This window comes from Nasonia vitripennis, assembly GCF_009193385.2.
Source record: "Nasonia vitripennis strain AsymCx chromosome 3 unlocalized genomic scaffold, Nvit_psr_1.1 chr3_random0004, whole genome shotgun sequence".
NCBI classification, from domain to species: domain Eukaryota; kingdom Metazoa; phylum Arthropoda; class Insecta; order Hymenoptera; family Pteromalidae; genus Nasonia; species Nasonia vitripennis.
Window position 1 is genome coordinate 333,535 of NW_022279623.1, and position 22,109 is coordinate 355,643.

Sequence of the window (22,109 nt, forward strand, 5' to 3'; positions counted from 1 at the left end):
CCATGTCCAATCATTACGGAGCGCAAGCCAATTGGTCAGCTGGATTATTCTGCAATTTTAGCGCTAAATTTGAATGGTCTCTGAATCGGTTACAAATAAATTTACGCTTTTAAATAATTATAAAGTCCGAAAGAATTCATCTGGGAAGAGATAAAAAATTATTATCACAAAATAAATTATGTTTGTTACATGTTGATATAAAAAAGAGCACTGTTTGTCATTTAGGTTGAACATCCTAAAAACATTCTAAAACTTCTTGTTTAATAAAAAATATAATTTACAGAAAATCCAAGCTATCAAGTGTATGCGTAAAGTTAAAAGGGCGAGTTTACGCCTGTCAGCAGTGTCGGATACTACCTATTACACAACGGCACTGCATACACGCATTATATATAGCAATTCAAGGAATTGGCGTCTTTGCGGGAAGCTTGTATCGTGTTAATACGCGCACCGTTTGGACGACTCGACTATATGAATATGTGTTATATGTTCTGTTAAACCGCGTGTGTTATTGTCATCCAACACAGTGGCTTATTCGTGATCAGTTTACTTAGGAATATCACAGTTTTGTATGGCGTAAACTACATTTTACGTTGTTTGCAATTGCAGAAGGATTCAATTTGTTGATGTAGAGAATTTCTTATCTGAGTTTTGTGATTTTTGCACGATTGTTTATCTGTATTACCTATTGTAACGAATAGGTATTTTGTATACAGTGCGTGGATCGTTTTGACTATTATAACGACAATATCGTATTATCCATTGTCAGAGGGTTTTCTAGAGGTAAGGAGCAGTCAATTTTGTTTAATTTTTTAAACATCTTGAATTTCACAATTCGAAACTAAATGTGAGGGATACGATTTTTTTCAGAAAGTGATGAATGGCGAAGAAATTGAATTCGAGCCTATTTTACAAGTGCTCGTAAGTATTTCATGTTTTTTTACATATTCGTCTTTATTTCAGCATTCGATGTTTTAAACTTACTCGCTATAGGTGACACAATAATGTGTATAAATAGAATCAATTATAAAAGTATTACGTTTACTTCTGTTTCAATACAACAGGCGTTAAAAAAGATCACGAACTTCGCATATTTAGCAGAAGACAAAGATAGATTCAGATTAAAACTCTCTGATGGACGAACTTACAACTCGTTTGTAATGTTAGGCACACCCTTAAATTTCTTAGTGCATTCAAATTTTCTAACTGAATACAGCATTCTGAAGATTAAAAATTATGTGATCACGCACATAAAAGTCAATGGTCAAACGAAGTTAGTATTATTATCAGACATAAACATTATTAATACTACTGCGATTATTGCGCCTCATTTATTAGTTTATAATATATTACGAATAGATATAATTAGTAAAATGCAAACTTACGTTTCAGGTCAGTAATGGTTATATTAAATTCAGATGTATTAGCACCAGGACACGAAGTGAAAAAAGTTTTAGGCAGCGTCGATGTCGCCTTTATTGATAAGAACAATTTCAATTTTTCGATATCAATGATTAATTTATAGATTTTTTTTTCGTATTTTAATTTTAAAAGCGCATTGTAATTTAATTGCAAGTATTAATATACGGTATATAGTTTGAATGCAAAGTGATAACATGCGAAAAAGATTATGTATGTACATAAAGTGTATTCTGGCGCATAAACCGTAACGATATGCATTCACGAAAAATAATTATTTTCCTGATACCGCTGTTTTTTATACTTTTGTAATTTAAAGAATAAAAAATTATTAAAAATATTTTGATATTTTATGCATACAATAGCGCCTTCTCCATAATTAATATGCTATACTGAGGGAGCATGTTTGATTTATGGAAAAAAAATTCAGCGCATTGCATTACACTTCACAAACTTGTATTTCTTTTATTGTGAAAAAACATATAAACGATTGTCATATTTTATACAGATCAAACAGTAAAGATTTTTTTACTAGAGTAATGTATGTGTCGTATGTTGTAAATAACGTTTTCGTTCAGATAATATTGACTTTATCCCGATGAGGAGGATCAAAACTCATATTGCAAACGAGTATCGTAAAAAATTATAAACGTATTACAGTGTATTCATCTCGCAGAATATAGAACAGACGATGTAACAAAGACATCGACGTACACTCTAGAAAGCGGGGAATCCTAGATCAATCAATTCAGTTTTGTGGTATTGGAAGGAATGCGTTAGAATGAAGAATTTAGCCCCGCCAAGCGATATGGGACACCAGTTGTTGGACCTCGCGTGGTAGCAGATGGTGTAAAGCGCCAATTCCAGCTCGGGCGAAGTTCCCACAAAGATGGTTGCGTTTTGGATGGTGAAGCCGTCGGTCTTGTAGTTCAACTTTAATAGCAGGCCTTTCTGCAAATTGGAATTAGAATTCGAGTTATAAGCGAATGTTGCTTTTGTCTCGCGTATGTATGAAAATTATCATGAAAAGCCAAAAGGTCAAATGTGCAATGTACTCACTCCACTCAGGTTCAACTGATCGACGTATCCCAGATAGTTGACACCGTTTTGAGCCTCAAGGTGAGCGAAGTAGATCCAGTTCTGCATTCCAACGACACCGGAGTCGCCAAACTTCTCCGACAGGAAAATTCGCTCGAATCCAGATGAAGTGTTGTCGAAGTTAGCGAACCACGTACGTCTGAGAACTGCTTTTTGTTCGAAGTTGTCGGATTCGACGAACTTGTGGTTAACCAGCCATTCCAGCGCCTTGCTCATCACGGGAGTCTTCACGACCTCATCGAGGAAAGCCGCTTCTTCATTTCTTCTCTCGTCAGTCAGGACCTCCGGTTTCGTTCCATCGCGTTGGTAGTTGTCGTACAGAGCCCTAAGAGTTTTCACGGTTGGCTTCTCCCAGAGCTCGGGTTTGATTTTGAATAGTCTGAAAAGGTTATAAGAATTATAAACGTTTTTATCGCCAATTTCAATTAATAATCGGCAAAAGATATTGTAGCTGTATACTCACGGTTCGGGAGCTTCATCGGGAACGGTCTCTTGGCCACTGTTGGTGACACGTTTCTGAAGGTTCAGTTCTTCGATGTACTGGCCCAAGTTTGTCTCTTGCTTGTCGAACAGCTCCTCGGTGAACTTCATCAAATCCTCGTCCGAGATGAAATTAGGATCAACTGGAGCAGGAGCCGGTTGACCTTCGGGTGTCCTACTAACGACGCCGTTACTGTTCACCGAAGGGTCGGCGGCTCTACCGTCGTTATTTCCGCCAGTTGTAACGCCTGTATAGAATAACAATGAAACCGAATATTAACAAAAATTTCGTTCGACATAATGCGTAGTATCACAGTTAAATAGGAATGATGCACGTTACCGCTCGGATTGCCAAGGCTGGGCTGAGCGTTATTGAAATTGCCGTTGCCGCTCTGTGGCCCTGACGACTGGCCTCCGTACGTTGTCTGTGGAGGTTGTCCGACCACTTGCGGCTGATTGTTGTTGTTGTTATACGACGGTGAAGCCCCGGCGTTGTTGTCGGGCCCAGAGCCGTAGTAGTAATTGTTAGTCGTATGGGTGACGGTTGGCGTTCCAACCACGGGGGCACTGGGGTAAGTGTGGATGTGGCTCGAGCTGGGCCTGAAGATACTGCTGATGGCGTGATCGACGATAGCGTTGGTAGCACCAGCGGCGACACCACCGGCGACTCCCCCGGCGATGATGGAACCTATTCCAGGTCTGCTACTCTTGCCGCTGTCGACGTAAACGGTGCGACCGGGTACGAAGGCGACCGTGGCGGGCTGGTAGGGCGGGGGGTGGGGCTGGTACTGCGGCGGGCTATAGTGCGGGTACGACGAGGCATGCTGCTGGTAGGGTGGGGGATGGGGCTGATACTGCGGGCCGGGGTATTGCTGATGGTAGGGCGGGGGCGGTCCAGCGTTGTTCAGTTGGGTGTGAGTCGAAGGATGGATGGGCAAGTTCGACGAGGGGTAGGAGGAGCTGCCTATATTGGGGTTGGGGTGCGGATGGTTAGGAACGCCTATAGGGTACGGAGCTGAAGTTTTGGGAACGGAGATCCCGCCGGGTGGCGGTGGAATGCCGCCGTAGACATTGCCAGAATGGCCCGTGGGGTATGGAGCTTGCGAGTGAACATTGCTTCCACCAAAATTGTTGCCACCGGTAGGGGAGTATCCCGGGGAATTGTGGATGTGGGGATTCGTGGCTGGTTGACGAGAGTAAGCTGTAATAAGCCGAGATAGTATAATTAGCTTTGAAAAATCGCAATAATAGCTACAGCATCTCAGCATCTGCGGTTAAACTATAATTGTCAATAACTTACGGTCGGAGTGCAATTGCCCGCCGCTCGACTGTTGATGGTTCTCGTGGATCAATGGCTTGTTGTTTATCGGCGTGTGCTGAGACATGTGATGAGTGTTGGTCGTCGATAATGGTGGAGCAGACGCTTTATTAACTGGAATAATCAACATATTTTGGTTCATATTATGTAATTTGAATGCATAACAGCGTGGATCAACAACGGCATTATAATAATTATAGAGTATATTCGAGAAAGTTGCTGCTTCACATATTCAATTTTGTAAAGATACTCGCGTGCATTGCGCGTTTATTATTACAATGATTTGATAACTGATAAGTGCATGCATATGGTAAAAACGTTATCGTGCCGCCTTTGAAAATGTAAAATATGTGTAGGTGTTATTTGAAAAAAAAAAAGTGTAATATAAGTACCTGTAGTTGAGGCAGGCCTGGATTCATGGTGCAAAAAGTCCTGTGTCGAATGCTTATTGCCGTAAGAAGTGCCATACGAAGTACCTGATGATGATGAATATATGTGTGTGTGTATATATATATATATATATATATATATATATATATATCTTTGAATGTTCTTCGAAACTTTGAATTAATGAAATATATATATATATATTTTTTTTCCTTAAATGGACCAAGGTCCCGACCTGATTCGCTTCTTTTGTACATGCATCGCGATTCGCGAGTTTTCAAGAGATCGATGCGCGTCAAGCCTTCATACTTATAAGGGCACGAAAACATATAACTTGTATTTTCTTGGCCACTACTCGATGGACATTTTGTGTCACAGCTTTGTTTCTTTAAAAAATAAACACAAACCTTGACATGAAATGGATGGCGAGCTGTTTGAGTTCTTTTTAAAATACAAGATAAACTTACACGTGCTCTGATGTAGAGTAAAAAAAGTGTTTAATGATATCGCGTAGCAATGACGAGAATTGAGCAATTTTTATCTCATTGATTACTGGAATCGTCTTCCTAGCCGATAGTTGCATAGAAGCATTAATAAATTAGACGCAGATAAAACGTCAGACTATTATTTCCACCATTTAGAACTTCTAGTACGACGCGCCGCTGCAGAGATATTCCGAGTATCAGCTCCTACGTCTTACTTTTGACCTTACGCAAATCTTGGAATTATAATTACGAAGATCTCGAGTTATTTTTATATATAGTCGTTATATATCATCTAATAGATTAAGAAAACCCAATGATAATTTACGAAATTCCCGAGCTCTTGATATGGGGATCGTAATAATTCTAAAGGTAGTTCTAAAAACAATACAGCCAAAACAAATAAATGAAAACTGAAAATGTTTACTTACCACTAGGTTTACTGACGGTTCCGGTCTTAAATGTGCTACCACCTCCCTTCCACGAGCTACCGCTTCCTCCCCTTGAGAAGCCGCCACCACTTTTATATCCGCCAGATGTTCTTCTACCGGATGAAAATTTCCCTGCACTTGCACCACCTGTAGGTTTATTGTTTAAATACAAACAAATTATTTTTTTTTTCAAAACGCAATCAATATCTTCTCGCAATGAAAAACGTGTAAATTGTTACTAGTTTACGCACACATAAGAACGAAAGTGAAAGGAATCGCATTTTAACATATCCGACCTTGGCTTTTTATGAGTCCAATTCCTGAACATCTTTTGTTATTTTCACATACGAACTGTAAATTCTGTCTCCAAAAGAAACTATATGATATACAAAATCGTTGAATCTTCAAAACAGGAATAATATGCTTGAAAAATACGCTAAAGCTCTACAAGATAAACTGCTAAAAATCTGCATAGAAGATAACAACACATTCTGAACAGTTCCCAGTAACGATTTACTGCATCACTAAGTATAAATAAAATCCACGAAGATGTGACTCATTTTCTTTCGAATTCTTCAAACAAATATATAACAGTCTATACCACTGCTGATTTATCACTTACGAATCGGAAATATAAACCACAGTTCCAAATCCACGAAATCGCATTATTCAAATCGATAAAACATGCAGATTTATAAAAAAAAGCTGCCACAGCATTGTTTGCCAGACAAATACAATAGGCAAACGATACAAAAAAGTAATCACTTACATAGCACAAGCACAAAAACAAAAAGTTTAAGCGCGCGAAACTGCATTTTGCTCAGAAGACGCGCAGCATCCACAAGCGCGCCGAACGACGAGCGAGAAACAACTAATATCGAGACCGATGATCGGCAATATTTATATAAGCCTTTTTCTCTCGCTATCGCTGGCTATACAGTAGCGGAGCCACTGCGAAAGTCCGGCGTATGTCTCCACGCGCGTATTCGGGATTTCTTGTGAGAGCGTGTTTTCCCCGCGATACTGCGGCGGAGTATACTCGGTACCAAGAGGTCAAAGCGATGCGGGTATATGTATATGTGTACGCATCTCGTTCATTTTCAATTAATATATTATCTGCGCACTGTATTTGCCATGATCAATCGAGGTGTATGTTACAGCGCTTCAATACGGTTATTCGCTTTGCGTATTTAAATCATGCTACGTTACTCCAAATTACGAAAGATATTTGTTCATGATAAAGGCCCTTAAACTCTGTGTCTATGACTCAGTCTGACTTATTCAACGAAATTACAATATTGTTTGAATACGATACAGCTGCGGTAAAAAATCGAGATATACTTGTGTGAAATTGATTGACGAGGTACCATCGTCTCGTGCAAGTTATTCGGTATCGCAGCATTTATTAGTAATCCATCGTTTTCTAATATCTTCGAACATAAAAACCGGGATGAAACGATTAATCATTACTGTAATTTATGAAAAAGCTACTTATATTGTCTGGAGCGGAAAATCCTAGAAATGAAAATACGTTTTGTTCTAAATGTTACAATTTCAAGCGGAATTCCCACGTGACGATATAGTTATGTATACTGCTCGTTTATGTCTTTGGAGAAAAACAATTCTGTTGGTCATTAGCCAATTGTATAAAGCTAAATCCACAAATACAATCCTATTTCAGACTAAAAATTTATTTATAAAGTTATTATAAAAAGTTACATTTTTCCGAATGATAAATTACAAGAAAAAATATCCCCTGCAGTTTAAAAAAGAAATACGAATGATAAACTCAAATGTGTATCAGAGGGAAAATCTTGATACCTTGAACGATCCGGCCAAAAGCTATGAAAATAAAGTTAATCCAACAATTTACAATGTAGTAAAAATTACTTTTTATTTCTTAATTAATCAATTCACTATTTACATTGCATGGTCTTAAATATTTGTGAAATTTGAATTTATTTTTAACCAATACACTTCTAATGCTACGTTGATTCAAATCGGCATTGTTGAAAAGGCTGATTGTTACACTAACGTGAACCTTCACTCAGTGTTTTCTGTATATTGCAAGTTTAACGCGTGAATGTACCTCAGAGAATTTTATTTTACAGCCTATATAATACAAAAATCAAAAGTTTTGTAATTCAAAAATACTTATACAACATTTCAAAAATCAACATATTCTAGATATTACAAATCTGTATCACGCTCGATTACTTTCAAACACAATATCTATACATGATTTATTTCGTAAAAATATATAGCTAGAGCCGAGAGTCGAAAGTCTGTTCTTACACCCTTATCACATTTTATCAAAAAATAAATTTTAATATTTTAATTTAATTGACGTTTATGCCATTTTTCTATATAATAACAATTGAATCTTTAAAATTTACTAATTCGATGTAATAATTTAGTGTTTTATTTGAAAAGTACTTACATTTTATATAAAAAACAAATAAGCTAACTGTTGATATTTCCCTTTAAAGACAATGCGGATCAGTGACATATATTTTTAAAAACTCGTACTCCTTTTAATTCATAAAAATAGACTGGCAAATTTTGTTGCAACACTGACAAATATTTCTAAATAATAAATTAGGAAAAACTTGAATCACAATTTTTTGTATATAATATAACATCGCACACACGGTGATGTGATAATGTGTTTACAATTGGATATGGTTCATAAATATAATTCATGAATGCATTAACGACAAAAAAAACAAATGCATATAAATCATCACACTTATATTAGATATAAAATGTTTTGATTTTTAAATATTTTTTCATTAACAGATTGATTCTATTAGCCGCATTTCTTCATGAAATTATCACATTACGTATTCTGCATCCATTCAATTCATACCTTTAAATTTTTCGCATACAAATTGCAAATTTTAATTTCCTTCTTCAAACGTCAACAAAAAAAAAGTATATTAACGATTAGTTCATCCCCGTGGCCAATAATAATCAGTTGATGAATGATAAAACATGACTATTTGAAAATGTTTATATTCACTCATCATCACCACTTCGTCTCCTATTCCGACCTCGACCTGAAATAAATAAGTTAAATGTAAAAATAACAATAACATTTCTTTGATAAAAATTTTAATAACATAGAAATAAAATTAAAATAGATAATATTGATCAAATAAATGTAGCTTTTTTAAAATTAATGTTGATAACTACTCGTACTCACGTCTAAGAGCAAAAATTGAGTCAAAGTCAAAGTATTATATTCTTTCGCGTATTCTTTTGTTTAAGACAATGTGTCAAAATTTAATTCAATTTAAAATAGTATTCAAAACTATATTACCTCTTCTTATTTGATTAAGACATGCCAACATCCTGATCATGAATACTGCTGGCACAGTGATGGTGTCTTTGGTTTCTTCTAACATTACTGCATTTCTTTTCTTCAGCTGAAAATTAAATTAATTTCTGCAATCTTTAACAGTTCAAATAAATTACATTTTTTTACAATTTTTACAATTAAACAGATTTGACCAAAATGATATTAGATAAAAAATCTAATACAAAATCTCCGTAAGAGTGAAAAAAACAAAAGTGTATGAAAACGATATATACTTAACGTTTTAATTTTTATACTTATTACATAATTGTCTGGTTCTACAATATAATACGAGCCGTCATTTATTTTCGTCTCCAACAAAGTAAACGCCAAGAAAATCTCGTTATCGTTAACGAGTAGGAAATGCGGTAATAAATTCGGAAATAGAGCTAGCCAAAGTGTAAAATATAATATTTAATCACAATAAAATATAATTCAGCACGTGATATGAAATATATTAGTTATTAGCATCGCTTAAAAATATATTTATACTTTAATTCATAATTATGTTTTCGTAGTTTAATTTTAAAGTAAAATATTTTCGTCTCCATTTATCGTCGCCTGGTGTCTAAATTTACAATCAATTTTAAACTGCACGATAAAAACGCTTGTTGTCATAATCATCACTTAGCCGGCGGCATTATTTTGGCGATCTTGCTGCAGTATTTATACCATACAAAACGTGTATTAAATTAGTATAATATTAATTTAATTGACACGACACATCCTCAAATGCAAAGTGCATAGTTGTATACAACATTTTTATGTTTTCATGTAAATATAATTGTTTCGTGAGAATTTCGAGTGCATTCTAATTTGTTAATTTGTAATCTTCACTTTCGCACAATATAATGCAAAATTTCGTTGCATAATCGATAGAAAATGAAACCATGCAACTTACATCGTCAGCAAACTTCTCATCAAAACTGGAGTCCTCGTTGATCGGCGCCCAGAGCTTGACGTCGTAGTCAATACCCGAAGTAGCGAGCATCGGCAAAAACGGATGTGGCTGGAGGCAGTTGACGACGTGTTGGTCTGCCTCGAGTAACATGCAGAGTTTCGCTGTTTCGCGTTCCCAGACGAAGACGTGGCCACAGTCACTGCCTGACATGACAAAGTCGTTGCCCCAGAAATTTGCCTCCTTGATCATTGTCCTAAAGAAACTAGAGTCACACACGAAGCAAGGGCAAGATATGAGAATATTGTACGGGCCGATATTAACAGCCCAGCTGTCCACTTCAGAGGCTTCGCTTATTTTTCATTAGACACGAGGGGATGTTGTTTTTGACAATCGAGGTAAGAATTGTTTTAGAGTACAAGAATCTTTCTCACACAGAACAGGACATCACCTTTGATAATTGAATGCAGTTTTGTGCGTGTGTTACCATCTCGTCCTGGATGGACTGGTGCTCGACAAGATTTAGTCAATGTTAAGACTGATAAACGAGGAACCTGGATAGAATATTCTTTTCTTTTTGAAAATTCAAAGTCAATGTTGGCATAAAAGACTGATTATTTCATTGCACATTGAGTTTTCTAAACCCAAATAAATTTTCTAACCAGGAGATAAAAAAAACATTGATTTGATTGTTTGCTTCTTGGACCTTGATTATAATGAGTTATTCGGGTCAGGGAAGTCACATAACAAAGTTACAGCTTTGTATCTAGGGGAAAACGTTAATTCGGGTACAATATCTACAGAAGTTAATTTTATGAAACTCAAAATATCCAACTCTTGTTTGAGATTGCATAAAAACTAAAGCAAGTTTCATAAAATTAACTCAATATACTCACTATAAATTAGCTATAGGAAAAAAACAACATAGTAGAATCCCACCTGGCATTGCGATGACCCATATATTTTTGCTTTACACGCAAATCTGATAGACAGCTCTCATCGAAACTTTCTAGGCCTTGAGCTGCGCGAGCATTTTCTATTGCTTCGTCCATTTCCGTCTCAATGGGATTCACCATTCTACATTAAAATAATAATGCAATTAATAAAACACTAAAGAAACAATACTCATAAAATGATAATACGTACCGTCTATCTGAATCTATATCTTCATCATCACTATCGTTATAAACATCCTCGTCAGTGGCTAAAAAATAAAGACATGAATTATAATAAAAAAAATTATTTTTAAAATAAAACTATTGAACCATCATTTTTACCTTCCTGAGTAGTACTGTATGTAGTTGGTTTAGAACGAGAATTGCTTGGACCAGGATCAGAAAAACTGCTGCTTGAATGTCCTCCAGATGCTTCTGCTGCTGAAAAAGAATAAGTATTGTTTGTAACATAATTTATTGTCATGAGTAAGCATTTGCTTAACAAGAATAAACTATTACCAGGATGATAACCATCTCTTGTAACTTCATCAGCAACTCCAAGAGAAATTGTGGCACTTGTGGAACCCTTATCAGAATAGGTAAGTTTGACAGCTGGTTCACTTCCATGTCTAAACAAATTTTTACAGCTGAATTAGTGATCTTAAATATTAAATACTATTATTATTATTATTATATTGACCTTTCAAGGAAACCATCTCTCATAGTAGTCAGTCTATCTTGCAAATTTTCCATCATACTATTACTATTGTGGCTACTTTCAACATTAGAAGCTTCTCCACTTGAACTTTGTTCATCAATAGCTTCCATTGGAGATACGTTATGAGTTGTAAATGATTGTTCAGGACTTATTCTCTCTTCTGAATGACTAGATTCAATTTCCATAGGAACGTGCGATTCAGACTCAAGTCTTTCATCGACAGGTGGAACTTCTGATGCAGAAGCTGCTTGGGCTAAAGACTCATTAAGCATCAATTGATCACTTTCTACATTCGCTGCAGCAGAAATATCTATTTCGTTAGCACTTGCTGAATCATTGATTGTAGAATTGAGTTCTCTTTCATCAATGTTACGACTTCTTTCTTCATTCGTGTCAGTAGTACTGTCGTTATTCTGTTGATTGGTTTCTCCTGACTGATCTATAACACCTTCGAAACTATCTTCACCACCGCCACTTAGAGCAGCCCTTGTGGCTGGATCATTGAGCATTCTGCTTAATACTTCTGTCATCCTTTGCATCAAAGAAGTGTGTAAAACTGGTCTAGCTTGCGCGATTTCTAGAGGAAGAGGAAAAGGCAAATTATAAGTTATGATTCATAGTTGTAAAATTGCACTTAAAAAAATATTTGCTACCTGTTCCATTTCTTCGACCTCCTTCTCTTTCGGGCCGGGCATCTGGCCCAGTATCTGACCAATCCCCACGTAATCTCAAACGGCGAACGGGTTGTGGAGATCGGAGGGGATATCTCTTTCCCTTGCCCTTTCCACTTGCAGTTTCTTTCTTTAATTGAGTACTGCCTTGTTCCTTGGATTAAACATTTCAAATTAGTGACAGAAGAGACAAACAGTAAGCATGGATCAATAAGTACAGGTATGTACATACCTTCATACTGAATAAATAAAGATGATCACTGCTATAACTAACAAGAACATCTTGGCCATCAGGGCTATAACTCAATGACGTGATTCTGTACGAATTTCCTTCGAATTCTGGTACAGTGAAACTGTACAATGGTTTTGCACTAGCTCCATTTTCTATCCATCCTGAACAAAGCATGATTTTTAAATTTCTTTATCTTATACAATAGATATATATTTTATTAATATTTGCGCAAGAAAAAAATTAAAATACCTGTAGCTGGTGTTCCAAGCATTCTTCTGTCAAAAGTTCTCACAGTGCTATCAGAACATCCTATTGCTACTTGGTTAGGTAAAACAGGATTAACAGATATTGCTGTTACAGCTCTCTGACAAGAGATCAAGACATCCTAAAAAATAAATAAGTAATTTATGAAAAAAAATTAAGTAAAATTCACAAATGTATCAAAATATAAAAGTCAATTTTACCTCTTTGCATCTAGGAGCATTGCATTTGTCTTTGACACGCAAGTCAAACCACCTGACAGTTCCATCTTCTCCACAACTTAAAAAACTGTGTGATTCACAAGGAACTGTAGCGATCTCATAAGTTGTTCCACTATGGCATGTAAATTGATTATGAAATGTTTCTGTCTTTCTCATTAAATCTGCAACAGAACCATTTTAAATTATTATATTTATTAATTTTATTAAATATTTTAAAAAATCAGTGGATAAAGAGAATATTTAATCACCTGTGTATAAAATTATGCCATCACCACTACAAGAGACAATACGATGGTCTCCATTATTGGGCAAGAATTTGGCACTAAAAATATTTGCCCGATGACTAGTTTTATAATCCGAGAGTACCTAAACATATGTAAGATTTGTGTATGTTAATTTAAGAATAAATGTAAAGCATGATTAAAAATAGCTTTAACTTATAGATAAAGGTATCACTAATTGATTGTATAATAAAAGAAACAGGTAAACAAATGTGAAGATTGAATTTTTCTTTCAAAGAAGCCTTTATGAAATAATCTTTACAGTTCCAAAATTGAATCTACCCATGCTCTTTTAATCACAGTAAGTAGTGCATCATCGTATAATGCAATTTCATTGGACAGTGAGTCCACAAAGAGCCATGAACATTGAAAAGATAAAAATAGCTTGGTCTCAGACGACATCTAAACTTGAAGCATGAGGTGATTTCAAACAGATAAAGTGCAAGGTCAAACACTCAGGTCATTGAGATCCATTTTAAGATTTGACCAAGGCAAAGAAAAGCTTAATGTAGGATCGACAAAGCATTACAGATCCAGATATACCTGATAATTGTAGGCATTGGTGAGTACCAAGTGTTGATCATCGCTGCCAGACAGAATCAAATCTCCAGTATTGTTCCAGCAAATAGAGTTGACACAGCCGTAGTGCACATTGAGTCTTTTTAAGAGTGACATACGCTGTATCAGCTGGAGGCTTGCTGCAAAGATGAAGATGAGAAAATTATTTCTAGCAAATAGCAAGTCAAAGCACAAGAGATGAAGTGGGGAAAATGTGTCAAGCGCAGAGAGATACTCACATTTGCTGCTGTTATAAAGCTTGATCCTCGTGTCGTTGCTGTAGGGCTGGTTGTAGATATCGTGAAAGACGTTGGGCTTGTTCCTCCGCATCTTTTCGCACGGTCTGATGGAAGCTGGGTACATACAATAAAAATAGTCGACGATTCAACCAGGAAAATCTCTCGCGGGGAGAAAAGGTAAAAAGAAGACAAGGCAGGCAGTGTGAATCTTGTAAAGGGACGACAGAGCCTCACAGACGGTACAGAGGGATAGATATATAATCACGTCGTGCCCTGCTCTCTCGGCCTTATTGTGTGGAATCGCACTAGTAGTCGGAGGAGCAGCGGCATTTCGCTACGCAGCGACGACTCGTCGAATTGACGACGATCATGATCGTGCTCGCCATTGAGGAGTAAGCGCGGCGCATAACTAAAAATAAATAACTCTGTTCTCTGTCTCTCTCTTTCTCGTCGGCTTAGAAATCCGCGAACGCGCGCACCGTGATGAATAATAACTAATGCACACTTTCGTCTCGCGAGTCTCTCTCTCTCTCTCTCTCTCTCTCTCTCTCTCGTGTGTATTTTCCGCACTGCGTGTGTTATTTAGATGACAACGACTTAAGATGTTCGAGAACAGCTGAGCCGAAAGCACTGAGGTCACCGAGAGGCAAGACTGTATATGTATATAACCTATATAACACGTATACAGACAATTGCGCGAAATAATCTCTCAGCAGTCCGCAGGGTTCTCCGTATTATCTCCAGAGCGGAGATCAGACTTCGGAGAAAGCCGTTGACGGTCGCGGGTACGGTTCGGCCTTTCGCCTTTGTCAAGAAAATCTATGCACCACGACCCACGTGCATCATCGAGTAATTTATACAATACTAATGACTGTCAGCTGACGATTTTTTTACTTATATATTTTGGTATCGCTGTTAGTGGCCAGTGGCCACTGGCTTGTGCGATATTTTTTCGGGCTTCAGTCGGTAATGTGCGTTGGCTTATAAGTACTAAGTCTATACTTACCACTTGTTGGTAATGTTGAATTTTGATGAAGTAAACAATATCGCAGTCGTCGCTATGGGGGAGAAGAGGTTGGATTTCATTGAAGAGACTGCGCCAGTAAGAGCAGCTTCTTGGATGTTTCTAAAAGTGTCTAATAGGAGAGTTTCTAAAACATTTGCAGAGATACATGGTTTTTTCATGGTTTGACTGGATTGTTTTGCTATGCAAGTTCGTAATGTACAGCTTCCATCGACGGCGTTGTATTTTGTGATCCACACTGATGATTTCTAATTATGGGACTTCTGACAATTGACAAAGTAAGTTTTTTTCCCCATTTTCCGATTTGGTTTACTACTATTTATTTATTTATCGCTGAAAGATTGCAAACTTTACAATGTAACAGCTGTATACAGATAAAGATGTTTTTTATCTCACATTGAAAAACGTTCATGTATTTTGTAGTAAATTTATTCGTTATCTGTAAATTTCCATAAAATAATTATGCATTTTTATGCTTACAGGTCAATATAGATGATAAAAATGGGCGTGGACAATCTTCAGGACCACAAAGTATTACTTTTCCACTGTTCAATCACATGCATTTATTTTGCAGGAATATTAATCTATATGCACTTTAGTGATAATTTGTATGAACTTGGAAAGTATAAGTTCATTTCAATATTATCAACGCTAGTCTTTGCTGAACTTATAAAATTGTCATTTACAAGTTTGCAAACCGACCACTTACCTGTAGGAAAGCTAGAAGCAAGTCATTCGACCAAAACTAAGAAAACTTTAAGCAAAAGTGTAAAAGATAGCCTAAAGTTTGTATTAGCCATAGTTGGAATAACCATTATTTATTACATTGCTATAGTATTATTCGGAGCACCCTTGCTGACTCACCATGAAGAGACATCGATGCTTTCTCTTACTTTGACAGCTCTTACACTAGCTCCAGCAAGTTTACACCTAGGGATCGATAATGCGTTAGCTTTATTCACTGGCTCGCAACTCCTGATTAGCGGAGCGTTTGTAGATGCTGTTAAGTTAAATATAAAGGCTGTTCTATTAGGCACATGGCTCAGTGCCTTTGTCCTACCATTAGACTGGGATCGACCATGGCAAGCTTGGCCTATACCTTGCATAGTGGGTGCTTTGCTTGGCTATTTTGCTGCTCATTTTATAACTTTTGTAAAGATTTCAACAACCAAATTAAAGAAAAAAAGTAAAAAAAGTGAGACTCTTAAATCTTGTTGAGGACTTCTAATATGGAAATAATAATAAAAAAATATATATCAATTGTAAATAAACTGTTGATTTACAAATTATTTAACATATATATTTTTATTTACAAATTTTTCCTGCACAGCCACAATTCATATTTTAATTTATTGAAATTATCAAATTTAATTACAAAATAACTGCACGATTATGCACATTGAAATTATGGACTTTGTCATTTTTATGCTATTATAATCAACGATTAATATTCTTTTTCTATACCATTACAGTTTGTATAAGTAAATAAATAAATAGATAAATAATAATGGTAATGTAGATTATTCTCCAAATGACAAGATGACTTGCTTTTTCTTTATATGGTACTAGACTTGGCGTACTTTTTCTTTATATTGTAGTAGACTATTAATTCATTAGCTTATTAAATGAAATATAAATGCTTGGTTGATATTTTTAATATTTGTTTTCTATCACGTAAATATATCAAACTGTACAATATATGATTCATTTCGCGCTCATATAAATTTCAAAATTGCCACGGTTTCATCGTCAACTTCCTTTTAAAATTTTAAGGTTATGTCTCAACTCAGTTCGTGTCAACGTTCACATCATGTTTCTTTTTGTAACAATAATAATATTTACAATAGAATATTATAAATACACAAATTATAATTTGATATGTATTATAGTATTATATTACATTTTTAATATTAGAATCAATTTCAGAAATCAAAAGCAAATCAAAAAATTCTAACGATACTTTTGACGCATGCGCACTACATGAGCCAATCATATTGACGACGCATTCTTGGCTTCACTTCATCCGGTCATGACTTTTTTATATAGGGAGATAGGGATAGGGAATTAATAGGGATTGCATACATATACGCGCACCTATATGGATATATACAATAATTATATAAAATAGTGGGGATAACACCCCACCGGCTATCTCGCGCTCCGCGTGCAGCAGTGTTGGCGACGATAATTTGTATGCCGATAAAGCGAAAGATTAATACTTAAGCATTTGACCTTCATCAGTCTAGATGCGAGCGTGAGACGACTCGTTTATTAGCAAACTTCATTCCCGCAGCATTTATATTCTCGATTGTCTATTTTGAGGCTGCTTTCAATTTGTTCTGTAAAACTTTCAACTTTCTTCAATGGCAGACACGACCGGCAAGGTGAATTCACTCTTAATTTATTTATTTATAAATAGGTTAAATATTTAAATCGTTAAGTAAATTAAGTTGTATTATGCTTGTGCGAATTCTGCGAAATTCGAAATAGAAACCATTTGTTTCATTAAATTTCCACTTGTTGGTTTGAAATTATTGATTCTATAAGAAGCAGAATGAAACTATTTAACTCCTTTGATACCTGTTATCAAACTTGGAATTTCCTGTAAATTCACAATAGAAAATCTCAATATCAGGTTATCAAGTGCCGTGCTGCAGTTGCATGGGAGGCAAAGAAACCGCTGACACTGGAAGTCATTGAGGTAGCTCCACCAAAAGCTCATGAAGTTAGAGTTAAAATTAATGCTGTTGCACTGTGTCACACTGATGCCTACACTCTTGATGGCTTAGATCCCGAAGGACTTTTTCCATGTGTTTTAGGACATGAAGGAGCTGGAATAGTCGAAAGTGTTGGAGACGATGTTACAGAATTTAAGCCAGGTTTGGAGTTGATTTTTCTTATTTTCAAAATTTAAATCAAATTGATAAATGAATCATAATTTATTCAGGTGACCATGTCATTCCACTGTATGTTCCCCAGTGCCGTGACTGCAAGTTTTGTAGATCACCAAAAACCAATGTGTGCAGTAAAATTAGGATGACCCAGGGCAAGGGAATAATGCCTGATGGTACTTCACGTTTTACATGCAATGGGCAAACTTTGTACCACTTTATGGGGTGCTCCACATTCTCTGAGTATACTGTAGTTGCTGAAATTGCGCTAGCCAAGGTATTGACTTAAATGGGTACATATAATATTTCTTTGTAAATAAGTTAAGACTAACTTTATATAAATATTGCATTTTTAAATAGATTGACCCATCTGCTCCCTTGGACAAAGTGTGCCTATTGGGTTGTGGTGTATCGACTGGCTATGGAGCTGCCTTAAATACTGCAAAAGTAGAGCCAGGAAGCACCTGTGCTATTTGGGGATTAGGAGCTGTTGGTTTGGCAGTAGCTTTAGGTTGTAAAACTGCTGGAGCTTCTAGAATTATTGGTGTTGATATTAATCCAGCTAAATTTGAGAAAGGTACAGATAATGTTGTATAAAACTAATATAAAATTCATAAATGAGTTAATCTTGAAAATTATATCCAGCCAAAGCTTTTGGATGCACCGAGTTTGTCAATCCAAAGGATCATACCAGACCGATTCAAGATGTGCTCATTGAAATGACTGATGGAGGACTAGATTTTACCTTTGAATGTGTTGGTAACGTCCATACAATGGTAAGCATAAACGTAGCAGTGATTTTTTTCATGTCAATAAATTCTAACTTTTTATATATACGAAAATTTCAGAGAGCTGCTCTTGAGTCATGCCACAAGGGTTGGGGTGTGTCTGTCATTGTTGGAGTAGCTGCCGCGGGTCAGGAAATTAGTACACGTCCATTCCAGCTGGTTACTGGCCGAACATGGAAGGGAACTGCCTTTGGAGGATGGAAGTCAAAGGACAGTGTCCCTCAACTTGTACATGAATACATGACAAAAAAACTGATTTTAGATGAATTCATTACTCACAACTTGCCTTTTGACAAAATCAATGAAGGTTTTGAACTTTTGCATTCTGGAAAGTGGTAAATTTCTTCAATTAGATAATTATAGAGATTTTAAACATTATAATATTTATGACAAAGGTAATATGATAATATTTTTGGTCTTTCAGCTTGAGAGCAGTTTTACATTACTAATGAATGCACAACATCCCAAACCCGGGTAAATTTGGAGATTTTTTATTAAATATTTTTGCATATGAATGCTGTATTAAATATTATTAATATTATCGATTACATTTATAATAAATATTTTTTGATATATTATATACTATTATTGCTTTTACTGAATATGCTTATATTGAGGTCTGAATTTTGGCCGATTGAATTTTAAATTAATGACATAGTGCTTTTTGCGTTATATAATTATCACAATCACAAATTCTGACATTCCATTTGATAACCTTTTGAACTTTGTTTTGCTAATCTAATACACCAGTGATGTAAGAAAGATTGTTGCTCTTATTATTTTTAATTTTGATTCAATCAATTCAAGTTAAAAATATTTTCTCTTTTATACAACAATCTTTGTTTGTTCATTACGAACTTTTACAGCTACGTACACATGCAATACCAGTTAAATAAAATCACATAGTGAAGCACATACTTCGTTGATAATGTTCGGGTATCAGCCTGACTCCCAAGTCAACGAGACATTATCAATCTGTTATTGTTAAATGTCATTGTCAATTGTCAAGACGATTTCTTTTGCAGTATGTACAGCTTTGAAAATTATATTTATAGTGTGTATAAAGATAATATTACGTCTTAAGTTTTAAGATAATGTTTCTTTTTTAAATTTGCGTTCTTTTTAATTTAGTATCGCTCAAACAAAGATGAAATCTCTGAAAAAAAAACTTTTAATTTGATGTATTGCGTATTATCATGCATGCCGTTAATATGCCGTTAAAAACGTTGGAAATGTCCGCTTTTCGATTTTTAATATAGTAATTAACCCTTTTAAAAATCTGTTTATATAGTGTTTTGATAATAGTTAGATAACGTTTTTAAAACTTTTTTGTAAAACGTTTGTATGACGTTTATATGACATTTTATATTGGTTTTGAAAACGTGCATTAAATGTTTCTAAAACGTTTTTAAAAATTTTAATACAATTTTTTAAACAATCTATATAAAATGTTTAAATATTATTATAGCATCCAAATGAGAATTATTTGCTGTTAAAAATTTGTTTAAACAAACATTTCCAACGTTTTTAAAAAGTTTATATCAGGGATATTTGTTACTTTAATGCAATGATATATTTTCAAAGTAGATTAGCTAAATGTAATTGAACAAAAAATAGTAGTATTTAATATAATTCGACATTATTCCATGAATCAACGAGAAAAAAAAATAGCAATTACGTGCGGTCATGAAATTTGTATTTATTGCAAAAGCAAAAATGTGTATCAACAATTAATTTTCAAAAAGTATTGCGTTTTTGGCCACGTTGGCTGAGTTTAGTGACTGGTGATGAAGACTGCAATTCATAACTTTCTTCCCCTTGGAGAAATTTCTACTGCCGATCTTGACATCGATTCGCTTTCATTTTTCTGTCATATATACCGTCGATTTCCAGTTTTATGTTTCTCCCTTTGGCCTTCGCCGTTACCGGAAAATACTTAAAATTTGCTATCCACCCTCGAAGCGTCGTCTCTTAAACCGCGTATTCGTACACCACACGACGGTTTTTTATTTCTTCCGCGTAAATATTACTCTTGTAGTCGCTGATGGAAGCCTCGTTTTGCAAGTTCTGGCACTTTTCAAAAGTATGGCACTGTCGAGAGCGCTAGCTACGGATCTCATGGGCTAAGCTTGTAGCTGCGAAACAGTGGTTAGAGGAATTGTTGGTGATAAGAAGAATAAAAGGCAGCCGATCCGATGCAGGAGTCCTCACCAGAGATGCTTCTCGGTAAAAATAAGAACGGAAAAAGAGTGGATAGAAAGAGAGGATAAAAAGTAAGGTAAATAGGATTATGGGCACTACTTCCTCAGAGAAGCACTGGAAGATCCCCGCCTTCTGGGCCTGAGACCGTACTTAAGCGGTAAAAAACGAGAAAAAAGAAAAAATTAACGATTATTTTGCTATTTAAATATATAATTTTATACTATAGGAATAGAGTAATCTCTACGAGCAGTTTTCTTAAATTTCTTTATTGCGCCGACGTTTCGAAAGAGTATATCTTTCCTCTTCAGTAGGGCATCTAAAAATTACAGAAATGTACATACACTAATCAGTAGTCTCAAGTCTTAGAATAAACAAATTTGAACTAATAAAAATAAACATGTCGTACCGATAAAACACATGAAAAAATCTTCGTTGTGACATAACGATTACAAGCACAGTTGTCCAGAGTAGAACTAAAATTTTAGTGTGCTTGTAATCGTTATGTGACAACGAAGATTTTTTCATGTGTTTTATCGGTACGACATGTTGGTTTTTATTAGTTTAAATTCCTTTATTCTAAGACTTGAGACTATACTGATTAGTGTACATTTCTGTAATTTTTAGATGCTCTGAAGAGAAAAGATATACTCTACATATACTCTTAACATAAAACTGCTCGTAGAGATTACTCTATTCCTACAGTTTAAAAAAAAACAACGAGCATTAGAGTCTGTAATTACTATGTAATTTTATGTTTCCAGTTTCCAGTATATAACAGGAAGAGCTACTTTATTAGGTCGGTTATTACGTGTATATTTGTGGTCTATTAAATTTTAAAAATAATCATAGCAAAAGTTAATAAGAAAATAAGTATAAATGGTCAAGTTCAAAATTGTATTACGTCTTCATACTTATGCAAATAACTTTTTTAAATGACAAGTTTGCCTGGCGTCAATTCTTTTTGAAACTATCAAAATATAGGCGCATCTCCGCTACGTTGCGAGATTTGATTAGACTCAAAGTGAATTTCATTTTCCGGTTTGCTGCTTATTTATCTGTACAACTTTGCGAGGTTGAACGGTCGAGAATGTTTGCGGTGTATGATATTTCAATATTTGTTGTTACTGCTATAAACAACGAATTGAAGATATTAACAATTATTTACTTTTAAGTATACGATTGATGTTTTTTGTTTTTGATATACAAGCGAAACAAGG

The 22,109-nt window shown here is 35.3% G+C and overlaps 4 protein-coding genes across 11 annotated transcripts; 2 read left to right on the plus strand and 2 right to left on the minus strand.

Moving 5' to 3' along the window:
• Nucleotides 1-444: 444 nt before the first annotated feature.
• LOC100677937 (replication protein A 70 kDa DNA-binding subunit-like) lies at nucleotides 445-1,759 on the plus strand. 2 transcript variants are annotated; one of them, XM_003424271.4, is made up of 4 exons: nucleotides 445-783; nucleotides 871-921; nucleotides 1,065-1,273; nucleotides 1,393-1,759. In XM_003424271.4, the coding sequence occupies exons 2-4, from the start codon at nucleotides 877-879 to the stop codon at nucleotides 1,523-1,525; spliced, it is 387 nt and encodes a 128-aa protein (XP_003424319.1). In that variant the 5' UTR covers nucleotides 445-783; nucleotides 871-876; the 3' UTR covers nucleotides 1,526-1,759. The 2 variants fall into 2 exon arrangements, with proteins under 2 accessions (XP_003424319.1, XP_031781556.1); XM_031925696.2 differs by lacking the exons at nucleotides 445-783; nucleotides 871-921 and having other exon boundaries at nucleotides 942-1,273; nucleotides 1,393-1,594.
• A 98-nt stretch (nucleotides 1,760-1,857) lies between these two features.
• LOC100677901 (poly(U)-specific endoribonuclease homolog) lies at nucleotides 1,858-6,647 on the minus strand. 3 transcript variants are annotated; one of them, XM_003424270.5, is made up of 8 exons: nucleotides 6,385-6,647; nucleotides 5,616-5,762; nucleotides 4,708-4,791; nucleotides 4,298-4,429; nucleotides 3,338-4,198; nucleotides 2,981-3,245; nucleotides 2,479-2,896; nucleotides 1,858-2,370 (listed from the first exon to the last, which is right to left on the minus strand). In XM_003424270.5, the coding sequence occupies exons 1-8, from the start codon at nucleotides 6,428-6,430 to the stop codon at nucleotides 2,137-2,139; spliced, it is 2,187 nt and encodes a 728-aa protein (XP_003424318.1). In that variant the 5' UTR covers nucleotides 6,431-6,647; the 3' UTR covers nucleotides 1,858-2,136. The 3 variants fall into 3 exon arrangements, with proteins under 3 accessions (XP_003424318.1, XP_032457640.1, XP_031781549.1); XM_032601749.1 differs by having other exon boundaries at nucleotides 5,867-6,483; XM_031925689.2 differs by lacking the exon at nucleotides 4,708-4,791 and having other exon boundaries at nucleotides 6,385-6,586.
• Nucleotides 6,648-7,483: 836 nt separating this feature from the next.
• Nucleotides 7,484-14,884, minus strand: LOC100120324 (DDB1- and CUL4-associated factor 6). Of its 5 annotated transcripts, XM_008210776.3 has the most exons (16): nucleotides 14,678-14,883; nucleotides 13,988-14,101; nucleotides 13,734-13,888; nucleotides 13,158-13,275; nucleotides 12,892-13,070; nucleotides 12,677-12,812; nucleotides 12,428-12,588; nucleotides 12,178-12,349; nucleotides 11,507-12,101; nucleotides 11,326-11,435; nucleotides 11,149-11,247; nucleotides 11,018-11,075; nucleotides 10,811-10,948; nucleotides 9,875-10,136; nucleotides 8,938-9,043; nucleotides 7,484-8,674 (listed from the first exon to the last, which is right to left on the minus strand). In XM_008210776.3, the coding sequence occupies exons 2-16, from the start codon at nucleotides 14,076-14,078 to the stop codon at nucleotides 8,634-8,636; spliced, it is 2,421 nt and encodes an 806-aa protein (XP_008208998.1). In that variant the 5' UTR covers nucleotides 14,079-14,101; nucleotides 14,678-14,883; the 3' UTR covers nucleotides 7,484-8,633. The 5 variants fall into 5 exon arrangements, with proteins under 5 accessions (XP_008208998.1, XP_001603976.2, XP_032457639.1 ...); XM_001603926.5 differs by having other exon boundaries at nucleotides 13,988-14,883; XM_032601748.1 differs by having other exon boundaries at nucleotides 9,875-10,127; nucleotides 11,149-11,244; nucleotides 13,988-14,882.
• Nucleotides 14,885-15,006: 122 nt separating this feature from the next.
• On the plus strand, nucleotides 15,007-19,269 carry LOC100118368 (alcohol dehydrogenase class-3). The gene is made up of 8 exons (XM_008210770.4): nucleotides 15,007-15,289; nucleotides 15,494-17,395; nucleotides 17,647-17,890; nucleotides 17,959-18,179; nucleotides 18,263-18,479; nucleotides 18,548-18,678; nucleotides 18,751-19,025; nucleotides 19,115-19,269. Exons 2-8 carry the CDS (start codon nucleotides 17,375-17,377, stop codon nucleotides 19,137-19,139), a joined length of 1,134 nt encoding a protein of 377 aa, XP_008208992.1. The 5' UTR covers nucleotides 15,007-15,289; nucleotides 15,494-17,374; the 3' UTR covers nucleotides 19,140-19,269.
• The last annotated feature ends 2,840 nt before the right edge of the window (nucleotides 19,270-22,109 follow it).